A 12295-nucleotide genomic window follows, 5' to 3' on the forward strand; every position below is an offset into this window, starting at 1 on the left:
GTGACCCTAGCTATTTGGGAGACTGAGATCAGGAAGATCTATGTTTGATCTGAGTAAACAGTTCACAAGACCTCAACTCCAAAATAACCAGAGAAAAATTGACCAAAAGTGTGGCTCAAGCAGTAGAGCGCCTGCTTTGCAACTTCAAAAGCCTGAGTTCAAACACCAGGCCCACCAAAAAAAAAAAAAAAAGAAAGCCATTATAGATAATATAAAGAGCTGATTACTTTGAGAATAGAACAAGCTTTGCAAAAGTAGACTATTCTCTCCATCACCTTTATAACATAACATTTAACATGAAGGAGAAGGAGAAAGGCAAACAAAATCAAATTCATAAACTTCACCTCCCTTTACTGAGCACACACACCTGGATAGTGTGATTAATCAACAGCACTTACTTGCATTAAACATTTTTAATTACCTACTCCCACAATAGCTTATTTCTAAACTATTAATACTAGATACTGAATGCTCAAGAAAACTCAGAGATCTGAGTTTGCCTAAAGATTTTCTGTGACTATAATTGCCAAACAGAACATGGATAGAAAACATGGAAATTAAAATTACCAAGCATGAAGGAAGAATTTTGTTACAAAAGTTAAGACTTATTTAGCAAAGCATTTAGGTGCACTACTGTGTTTTTTGAGACAGGATCTCTTATGTAGTGCAGACTGGCCTTGAACTTGTAATTCTCTTACTTCCATCTCTTAAATGCTAGGATTACAGACATACACCACCATACCCAGCAAGTGTAGTTATTCTTTTAACTAGTTAAAAAAAATGTATTTATGCCATATTCCTCAATGGGGGAAAAAAGTAGAAAGGAAATGGCATATTGAAAGAAACAGGAGCCAACCATAAGAGTTCTCTCAGTGGCCAAGCTAGAATAATTTGAGCAACAAAGCAAATAACCATGTCTTATAACTCAAAGAATCAATATCCCTGAGTCCATACCAGTATAAATGATTTAAATAAATAAGTTGAAAAGAGATAAATCTTCTTATAGGAAAGATTGCCACATACAAGAAATATAGAAGAAATGACAGAAATAGAAAATAAGCAGATCACCCCATTAATAACTACTGTGGAGGTGATCTACTGATGAATGCTAAAATTAATAGGTAGGACTTAAAGGAGAAATATTTGCAAAGCCTCAAATTATACTGCCCAAATATTTATTACTTTAGTGGTTTCAACATACTCCCAATAACTTCTTTGTATACACCTTCCTCTAGGAGATGGAGATTAACTCCCTACCCCTCTTTGAGTGTGGGCTGCACAGTATATGGTGAACAGTTTCTAATATAGTGTGGAAAGGGTAAAATGGTGACTTTACAGCACAGAAACCTGACAGATAATACCTTAAGTATGTAGTCAAAGTTATTACTAGTAATGGCCCTATAATAAGGTTATCAGCAGTATGGCCAGTAATAAGTACAGCAATTACATTTCAGTAACAAGAACACCACCAGTATGACTAGCAGTGTATCACATTACTATCATGTACTTTCTGATAGCGAAATAAAGCACTAACTTCTGTGATTTCTGTGGTATTTTCCCCCAAATCTATAACCCTAGGCTAATCATGAGAGAATATCAAACAAGCTGGGAGCCAGTGGCTCACACCTATAATCCTAGCTACTCAGAGATCAGGAAGATTGAAGTGCAAAGCCAGGAACAGGCAAATAGACTTTATCTTGAAAAAACCCAACACAGAAAAGGGCTGGTGGTCTGAGTCAAGTGGTAGAGTACCTGCCTAGCAAACATGAGGCCCTAAATTCAAACTCCAGTGCTGCCAAAAAAAATTTTAAAAATCACAAAAAAGGGCTGGCAGAGTAGTTCAAAGTGTTAATAGTGCCTGCCTAGCAAGAGTGAGGCCCTGAGTTCAAATCCCTGAAAAAAAAGTTTGGAGATCATGAAAAGGGAGAGAATGAGAAACTCAGATTGACGGTAGCTAATAAGATACAACTACATAACAAGATATACCGGATTAGATCCTAGAACAGAAAAAGACAGTGGAGAAGGAAATAAAGTCTACATTTAAGGTAACAGCATACCAATGTTAATTTCTTAATTTGATATATGTGCCATGAATGTAAGATGTAATTCATGGATGTTAGATGAAGAGTATACAGCAACACTACAATGATGTTCCAACTCTTCAGTAAATCTTGATTTGGGTCAAAATAACAAGGTTAAAAAAAAAAAAAAACTCCTAACCATCAGGAAATTAGCAAAATAGGCACAAACAACAATCCCTTCAAAAAGCTAGCTACTGGCTGGATATGGTGGTACACGAGTAATCCCAGCACCAGGAGGCTGAGGCAGGAGGATCAAGAGTTTGAGGCCAATCTGGACTACATAAGGAGACAGGATGGAGCTGGGCACTGGTGACTCAGGTCTGTAATGGTCTATTTGGGAGGCTGAGATCAGGAAGAACTCAGTTTGAGGCCAGCCTAGGCAAATAGTTTACAAGACTCCCTCTCCAAAATAACCAGAGCAAAACTGGAATGGAGGTGTGGTTCAAGTGGCCCACTCTGCAAGAGCAAAGCACTGATTTCAAACTCCAGTGCCACAGGAAAAAAAACCAGGACAGAGCTAGAGACATACCTCAGCAAAGTGTCCACTTAGCACACCTGAGCCTTAGTTTTAACCCTAGCACAGCAAAAAATAAATAGATCACTTAGTGGAAAGCTAAAACAGTTAAAAGAATGGCACAGACTGGGGCTGAAGGCACAGCACAAGTGGTAGAGCACCAGCCTTTTGGAAGTACAAAGCCCCGAGTTCAAATCCCAGTCCCACAAAAAAAAAAAACCAACTTTGCTATCAGTGCCTCTTGTATTGACTCATGGTCTACTTTAGCAATATGGGAGATTCCAACAATAAAACAAAAGTAATGGTGTTTGGTAAGGATGAATTTTATTTACCCAGTTTTCATGAAGTTGAATAATCCACATTCTATTCGAAATCAGTGAGAGGCCATCTAAGAATGCTTGTTTCAACTTTAGCTTAGAGCTCAGTGGCCATCATTTATGATCTGAACATAATCTTGATGTTCACTGATGTACATACATATGTGTACTTATATCACTTTTACATGCAAGTACTATTTCTATATCTTTAAAAAAGTCAATATTGTGAAATCATGGAATATTAAGCAGAAGATGAATCATCTTAAAATGCTTAAGAGATGGAAACACTAATTACCCTTATTTGATCATTGCACACTGTAAAAAAGTGCCAAGTTATCACACTGTATCACATAAGTACGTACAATCCCAACTCACAACATACTGATGATAAAGAGCTATTTTCTTTAACAAGCTTTCTTCCACACATGTTTCCTGTGTAGTCACAGGAAGATTTTAATTTTTGTATTGAAAAATTTTGGATGGAACAATTTTTTCGAGGAAAGAGATAAAAAGGACCTAGATTATCAAATTAAAATCATGTTCATCAAAATCAACATTTTAAAATATGAATGAGAATTGGGAAAGCAACTGCCTAGCATGCACAAGCCCTAGAATGGATATCCAGCACTAAATACATACATACAGATAGACAAATAGATAGATATAGATATCGAGAGGGAGAGAGATCTGTTGTTTAAAGTCTAGAGAATACATGAGTATAAATGGGTTAATATTAACTGTCCTAAATCAAGAAAGCAGAAAATATCTATAGGCAGAATAGAAAGGACAACAAATAATTCTACTTAAGTACTATTGTTATATAAATGAAATTCACTCAGAAGTTAAATCCATCATTGTTCTTGGCTAACTTCAATTACATACTTCAAATTGTTTTTTGGTGGTTATGGTTTGAACTCAGAGTCTTGCACTTCTTAGGGAGGAGCTCTAACACTTGAGCTATGCCTCCAGCCTTTTTTGCTTTAGCTATTTTCAAGTAGGATCTCTTCCTTTTTGCCCCACAATCCTGAATAGATACTCCAACTTATGCCTCTTATATAGCTGGGATGACAGGCTCATACCACCATGCCCAGCTTTTTTTGCTGAAATGGGGTCCTGTAACTTTTTGCCCTGGCTGGCCTAGAACCTTGGTCCTTCTGAACTCTGCCTCTGGAGTAGCTGGATTATAAATGTGAGCCATTGTGCCCAGACTACTAAATTTCATTTTTAAAGCTCACTAATGTGAGCTGCGGACTGCACAAACTGTCCTGTGTAAGACCCTACCAAGTGGCTGGCACATATTGTAGGCACTTGTTAAACAGTGGCTATTATTATTAAACAGTGATGCTTCCCCTTGTGAGCAAAGGCATGCACACTTCAAACGACTTGTCAGATTAGGAATCTCCAAACAGAACATAATAAACTTAATTGGAACCTACCACAATCTTGGATTTAATAAAGCACGATATTCTGACCAACTGAATCCAACACTAAAGTAACAACAAAAACTTCATTTCCTACTTCTTCTAACAGTACTAGGGATTGAACACAGGGCCTCACGCTTGCTAGGTAAGTGCACAGGGCTTGAGCCATGTCTCCAGCTCTTTTGTTTTTATTTCATTTTTGAGACAGGATCTCACTGCTGAATAGCTGGGATAGCAGGTGTGGTCCGCCAAGCCTAGTTCCTACTTCTTCTGTACCATATTTCTCACATATTTAAGTCAGTCAACCATCCAGCAAACAGCCTTTCTGGGTCAGTCCTCAGGGAATTTGTTGTTGTTTTAGTCCCCTGCCTCTGCCAAAAAAACAAAAAACAAAAAAAACCCAGAAACATTCCTGGGATGGTTCCAAAGAAAAACCAAGACCTAGATAGTAGAGTGGCTCAAGTGGTAAGAGTGCCTGCCTACCAAGGGTGAGGCCCTGAGTTCAAACCCCAGTGCCATTGGGGGGGGGGAGCAAAAAAAAAAAGAGTTCTTGCTTAAGAATGAATAGATTTTCTTCCCCAACTTCTATTCTAGATATCAAAGCAGCAATTTCAGTCCCACCTTCTACAGGAAAAGAGAAACAATCTGACCACTCCCTTCTTCCTCTCAAGAGAGGGGGAAAAAAACTGGGCATTCTGCCTATATCTCTTACTAGAACTCCAAAGTGAAGTTTGGGACAAAGAATAGTAAAAACCCAGATATGTCATACATCTAAAATAATGTATCAGGCACTGGTAACCTACACCCATTTTTTTCATCTTAAGATTTTAAAAAGTTGATTTAGCAAATCTTTTTAAAAATCTCAAAACCTTAAAAAGCATTTTATTTATTTCATATATTTGAAGAGGCCAAAGTATATTATCTTTATCGTCAAAAATAAAACCACCATTAAAACTACACATAGTGAAATCAACACACAGGTAGAGTCAAACTGCCCAGGATAGTAAACACACACATATATACAGCCAAAACACTAATCGGATGTGAACATAATAAAATGTTAGCACACAGGTACATTAACATTCCAGCTCAGTGGTAGAATGCTCTATACCCTAGGCTAAACTCTCAGCACTATCACTAATAATTACAATAATAATGGGCTGGTGGGGTGGTTCAAGCAATAGAGTGCTTGCCTAGCAAGAGTGAGGCTCTGAGTTCAAACCCCAATGTCGCCAAAAATAGTAATAACAATGTGGCTGGGAGCACAGCTCAAGTGGTAGAGTGCTTGCCTAACATTCGAGGCCGTGGGGTTCAATCCCCAGTACAAAAAAAAAAATGTTAATTTGATGGTAACAAATTGTCAATGTTCCTAATTTAATTATGGTGAAAAGGAAAGGAAATTTTAAAATGCAAAATTTCAGTTATTTTAAATGACCTTATGACATCATCACATTCACATTAAAAAAAACTCCAGATATACTTTGTGGAGATTGTATACAGCTGCTGGAAACTTAAATTACCCAAAGAATTACAGAAAACCATAATCTACACCATGAAAATAACAGTGATTTTTTCTTGTTTAGGCTTTTTTGGTGGGTTGGGGTGTGGAACACTCCACCATGATTGACATGTATGAGCCCTCGGTTTGATCTGGGCAGCACTGTGAAAAATTAAAATTAAAAACTCTAATGAAAAAACTATATGAATGCCAGGGATATTAATAAAATTAATGAAATTACACTGTCAGATAACTAATCTTTTACTTTCAAACACTTTAAGAAAAAAATTTGAGGAAAGTTGTAATCTCTCCTCATTGCATCTTTAGCATTCAAATACCATGGACTCTAGGTTTCTCTGTAGTTTAAAAGGAAATCAGGCCTAAATTTTTAGGTTGCCTTATTTCACCACCATTTATTGGAGTTCAGAGTTTTAGGCTTTTTCAGAACTACATTTTTTTTTCTTGCCTATTCTGAAGTAATTTTTCCTCAGCACAACACCAATGGAGCCCTCGCAAACGTTTAACTCAACCTTGACCCCAGAATCTTTTCAGATGGCCTATGAAAACAATTCCCCAAGAGATTCAGCAGGCTCTCATCCAGAAACCTTCATAAGGGACATTCATAACTTGACCCTCAACCCTCCTCCCAGGTTCCCTTTCCCTCCACCAGAAGGTCCAGCCCAAGTGCCAAACAGAAGTGAAAGGGTCCTACAGGAGTCCAGAGGTGACACTCCCTGTAGGCAGAGAGGGGTCCAGACCTTGTTATCCGAAAGGAGAGAACACCTGGCCAAGAGATATTCCTGGGTTCAAAGAGAAAAGCTAAGAGATGGGATTAAAGAAGTTCAGAGTGAACCATTCAGTATGCTGTTCAGATGCACCTGCCTGTACCATAGTTGGGATCCTTCTGAGAATGCTAGACTAGGGAGTGAGTATGACAGAGTAGAGTCAATTTAGGCTTAAATCTTCTCTCTCTCCTCTCTTCCTCTCTCTCCTCTTCTCTCCTTCTTTTCTCTCTCTCTCTCTTTCAGTGGGACTTGGGAGTTTGAATTTAGGCATAAATCTAGTGCTGTTTTCCTGCTGGTAAGTTAATGCAGCATGTTGAAAGCTACATACCACTAATTTTGAATAACTGATGTATATGATATGACCTTGTTATCTTGTATCTTTCATTTTCACTTTTTTTGGTGCTGGGGCTCTTCCTCCCTCTATGATTAATTTATAAGGGCATTGTGTAATTTATATATGAATGACTTTAAAATACTTTAGTTCTACATTTTTATTTGAACCAAGAAGCACCAATAGGTCTCAAGTCTTTGTTTTAGAAGTCTAAAGTCTGTGAAATGAAATATAACCTGAAGGGGTGCGAGGAGAATATGGGATAGTCTGGTTAGAATGTAGTAATTTGGGTAGGTAACTATATTTTCACATTTTCAAATATTCGGGTTGCCATAAAAGGAATTCTGATGTTATTTTAATTTTCAGTACCAAATAAATATGTATACAAAGGAACTTGTTAAAATTGAAAAAAAAATTAAAAAATCTGAAAATGAACTATGATGTATTGTAAGAACTTTCATAAAGGTCACAATGTAATCCCAGTACAATAATAATATAATTTTTTAAAAAAAGAAAAAAATTCAAACACTGTACTGGCAAGGAAAAAAAGTCAAATGTTCCTTCAATCTACCATAACAGAAGTGCAAAGTTTGAAAGACTCTGGAGCCATATTTTTAAAACAGAGGAGAGAAAAAGTAAAAAACAATGTAATTACTTAAAAGCCTTATTGCACTAGGGCTGGGGGCATGGCTCAAGTTCAAACCTCAGTACCAATAATAAACAAGGAAAAAAATACTCTTTCTGTACTGAAGAACTACAGTAGATCCAAGTACACTACTGTATTACTTTCTACTGTAGTTCACTGGTACATCCAAGATAGGTATACATGCTTTGTTTTTAACAGATTCCTTATAGGCCAAAGTAGCAAAGATGATTTGCTACTCAAAAAAAAAAAAGATCCACCAACCAGCAGCGGTGGCTAACGTATGTAATCTTAGCTACTCAGGAAGCAGAGATCAGGAGTATCAAGGCTCGAAGCCAGTTCACCTTGAAAAATACCCAACACAAAAAAGGGCTGGCAGAGGACTCAAGAGATACAGTGCCTGCCTGGCAAATGAGGCCCTGAGTTCAAGCGCCAGTACCACCATTAAAAAAAAAAAAAAAAGTCCAATAGAAGCCAATGAATTATAGAAAATGATTCTGATACGAGAATAATGTTAAGTACTTATTAACCAATGTGCTAGAGTAATCACTGCCTGCTTTACCACCTAGCTCAGAGAATCTAATCTTCAGATCTCCAGAAAAAAGAAAGCTTTGACCCTTTCCATCTAGTTTTCCACAGTTAAGATTACAATTCCAATTGTTTTGTTTATAGTTGAAATCCAAATGAGTCTGTTATTAACCTTAATTTCTACCTTAAAAATAGCCCTGGGTAGTCATTCCTCCCAAATCAGTCTAATAACATAGAAAGTAACCAGAAAAACAAATTAAAATTCAATCATTATTTATCACCATTAAACCAAAAACTAACAACTTAAAGATTATAAAGTAAAAGCATTTAGTAGTAAAGCTACCAACAGGTTATCTTATGCCAATCAATATAAACCTTCTAAGATCTTTTCTTTTGTCAAGATCCCATTTTCATTACCAAATTTAGCAGCACTACAAGGGAGACTTTTAGGTTTCTACAAGGAATAATACAAATTTTTAATAGATGACAAACAAAGCAAGGACATCTTACTTTTACTTGTAAAAGTAAAAGATGACAAGCCAAAGCAAGTAAAGCAAGTAAACAAGTAAGCATTAACTAATAAACCATTCATTAGTTATTAAAACAACACTCGGGCAGACGGAGTGGTTCAAATGGTAGAGCACCTGCCTAACAAGCATGAGGCTGAGTTCAAATTCCAATACCACAAAAAAGTAAATAAATAAAAAGCAGGAATCAGAAAAAGCACCCTATTAAAAATTTTAATTTAAGAGAAAGCTTAAGATTTAAATGTTTAGAGCCGGGCACCGGTGGCTCACGCCTGGAATCCTCAGGAAGCAGAGATCAGGAGGATCGAGGTGTGAAGCCAGCAGGGGCAAACAGTTCGTGAAACCCTATCTTGAAGAACTCCATCACAAAAAGAGGGCTGGTGAAGTGGCTAAAGGTTCAGGCCCTGAGTTCAAACCCCAGAACCACACACACACACACACACACACAAATTAAATTTTAAATGTTTAGAACAAGATGTTAAAGGAAATGGACTTTTATCTGGGTGATAAAATTCTGAAAAACAACTCCCCCCCCCCCCACTTTCCAGATTTCTAATTACTTTTACAATGGTAACAAACTTCATTAAAGACAAGAAGAAACTGATGAGGTCAAACTGCTAAAAACCTGGTGGTCAGCCAGTGAGCTCACACCTGTAATCCTAGCTTCTTGGGAGGCTGAGATTGGGAGGATCTCAGTTTAGGGCATTCTGGGTAAATAGCTGCTAAAACCCCAGCTCCAAAATAACCAGAGCAAAATGAACTGAAGGTGCGGCTCAAGTGCTAGAGCAGCCTGCCTAGCAAGCATGAAGCCCTGAGTTCAAATCTCAGTACACCAAAAAAAAAAAAAAACAAACAAAAAGACCAACAGCAAACCACACTCCTTTGAAATGTTATTGCTCTGATCCACAATGAACATCTGGTTTTTTGAGGGTGGGACTGAGGTTTGAACTCAGGGCAAACCTGTCTCTCTACTGCTTGAGCCACACCTCCAGTCCCACACCAAACATCTGGGGCATGCAATATCTGGTATTTGACATGTACAAAATCTGTTTTCTGTATTTCATTACAGCTTCTTGAGTTGGGCATAGTGATAAACATCTGTAATCTCTTCCACTCAGCAAACTGAGGCAGGAGGATTGCAAGTTTGAAGCCAGAGTAGGCTACAGAGACAAAATAGTTCTTTGAGGTTAAAGCTTACTTTCCTAAGTCCTAGCACTACTAGAATGCGTTACTTGAAAATAACTTATATGCCTAAAGAGTGTTATTAATAGTTTTCCCAATTTGTTTACATAGTTGAACCTCCACCACTCCCTTAGTAGGAATGACTCCTACAATACTATTTTACAAAATGAGAAACAAAATCTGAGGTTAAGCAACTTATTGAATTTCTGTTCAACTAACTAATCTTCAAGATCTTTTTATAGTATTAAAATATATGTAGCAAATATAGGAAATTCCCTAAACAGCAGCAGTGCTTTCTGCTGTCAGGAAAACTACTAATTAGGAAACTCAAGTTCAACTCTGTTAACTATGCAAAACCAACTTTGTCCTTGAAGTCCTTGATAAAAGAAACAAAAAACTGCCAACACAGCAAATATGTGTACGAACACTAGCCTCAACTTCTTAAAGTATACAAAATTCTAACAGAAGACCACGGTTTCTGTTTAGTGCAAGAGGAGACATTTCAGCATCAAACCACAGTTATTACAAAACTTATAATCAGACAGAATGCATTTTTGCAAAAGCCATGTGACATGCACATGACAATCAGCTAAACTAATGGATGAACCTATTAAGGGAAATGTTTAGCAGCAAATAAACTTAACTTTTAGGACAAATACTGATCTCTGCTTTTAAAAAAATTCCTCTTCTTCCCTTGACACCAAAGAGGACTATCAATTAAAACTCCTCTAGTTATTCATTAATTTATATATAGATATATGGAACCTGCAGGAGGATTTTTTAAAGTGCCTTCAGAAAGTCTTCCCGAGAACACCATTCTCATGAAAGGTGCCAGGTGTGTCACATCTGCTGAGATGACTTCTTGAGTAAGCAAGAAAAAGGAATGCATTAACTTTTCATGACACGTCATGGAACCTCATTCCCTATCTGCAAACATTCAAGTAGGTAATCCAAAACCTGCAGACCTATCATAGGTCCCATTACTTTTCTCTTTCGACCTGACAGCAAACTCTTTAATTTGGTAGTATCACAAAGATATTCCTTGGTTTTAATCCTGTTTTTTTTGGTTGCTGTTGTTATTGGCCTATAGAAGACAAAATTACTTAGATGTCCTTATTTAAAAAAAAAAAAAAAAAAAAAAACCTCACAAATGGTCAGGTTTTTAGAAGGGCAATCAGTAGACCGGCGAGTTCTTAAACAACTCTCCAGGAGACTACACAGAAAAATTAGAAAACTGCAATCACTGCTCCCCATCTACTTATCGCCCTCAATCCCACGCAGTCCAAGATGCATCCGTATTACCCGAAACCCGGCAGGGAGGTGGGAGAGGGAGGCCGCGGGCTGGGATTCACCAGTGAGGCTGGGATCCACCCCACGACCCTGACAGCTCCGCAGCGCCGGCGTAGGTCTGGCAGTGCCCTCCGGGAGGGCTCCCCCGGCAGCCTCCTCAAGTCACTCACTGCCTCGGGCCAGCCGACCCCGCCGCCCTCCACAACCCCGGACCCAGCCCCTTCCACTGCTCCTCCGCGCCGCTCAGCATTCGGCCTCCGCCTGACCCCGCCGGGCCTGGGCGCCTCACCCTCAGCCCGGCCCGGCCGACCCGGCCCCTCCCCCAGGACGCCCCTCCACCGCCAGACAATGGGGCCCGACGCCCGGCCGCCAGCCTCACCCAGGTTCCCACGGCCGCCCGTCTCCCTCGCCCCCAGCTGGCCCACAGACCCAGCCGACGACCCGGCCTCTCCTGCACTCACTATTCGGGATTCATGCTGGACATGTCACTGCAGCTGCCGCCGCCGCCACCGCCGCCCTTGCTGCCGCAGCCGCCGCCCTGACTCTCCGCGCCACGGGTAATCGAAGGAAAGGAATGAGATAGGCTGTTCCGGTAAAGCAAACGTCTTCCCCTACTCCGACCCTTTTAGAACACAATCAGCAGCCGCCGCCAGTCAGCGATCGCTTCCACCCAAAATGGCCGCCAGCGAACCAGGAAATAGGGAAGCCTTCGACCAAGGGGCCTTTACACAGCCCAAAGGGCGGCCGCACCGTGTGGCACGCCGGGAAAGAGAGGCGCGAGCGCCGCGGTGCGCTCTTAGCACCCACGGTACGGCCCGGCGGCCAGCACTCAGTTTCCCGCCAAGCCCCGCGCCACTGGCGCATGCGCACTTGACGGCTTGTTGCCCGCCCCATTCTCCACCCCCTCACCCCCCACACTCCGCCCCTCCCTGCTCCCCTCCTGGTTGACTCGCTGGCTAGGACTTCGCTCGGACTCCCCCTAGCGGATTGGCCAAGGCCGAGCGACCCTGGTGATGTCATCAGTGAGACGTGGCAGCCGGGCAAGTCAGCGCCCCACGAGGGAGGGGGTAGAAAGGGGTTTAGGGAGGGGCGGAGGGCGGTGCCGCAGCTACAGAGGATGGGAGTGGGGGATGGGGAATCGGGGAACTGGAGGGGAGAGGAGGAAAGGGTCGGAACTG

At 40.2% G+C, this 12295-nt stretch overlaps 1 protein-coding gene across 1 annotated transcript in view; it reads right to left on the bottom strand.

Moving 5' to 3' along the window:
- Rab1a (RAB1A, member RAS oncogene family) overlaps positions 1 to 11832 on the bottom strand; it is a 28269-nt gene extending 16437 nt beyond the window's left edge. The window contains exon 1 of the mRNA XM_020161685.2: positions 11579 to 11832. Within this exon, the coding sequence (XP_020017274.1) occupies positions 11579 to 11601 (23 nt within the window). The 5' untranslated portion in view covers positions 11602 to 11832. The remainder of the gene's footprint in view (positions 1 to 11578) is intronic.
- Between the last annotated feature and the right edge of the window lie 463 nt (positions 11833 to 12295).

Source organism: Castor canadensis, chromosome 12 (genome assembly GCF_047511655.1).
Source record: "Castor canadensis chromosome 12, mCasCan1.hap1v2, whole genome shotgun sequence".
Lineage (NCBI taxonomy): Eukaryota > Metazoa > Chordata > Mammalia > Rodentia > Castoridae > Castor > Castor canadensis.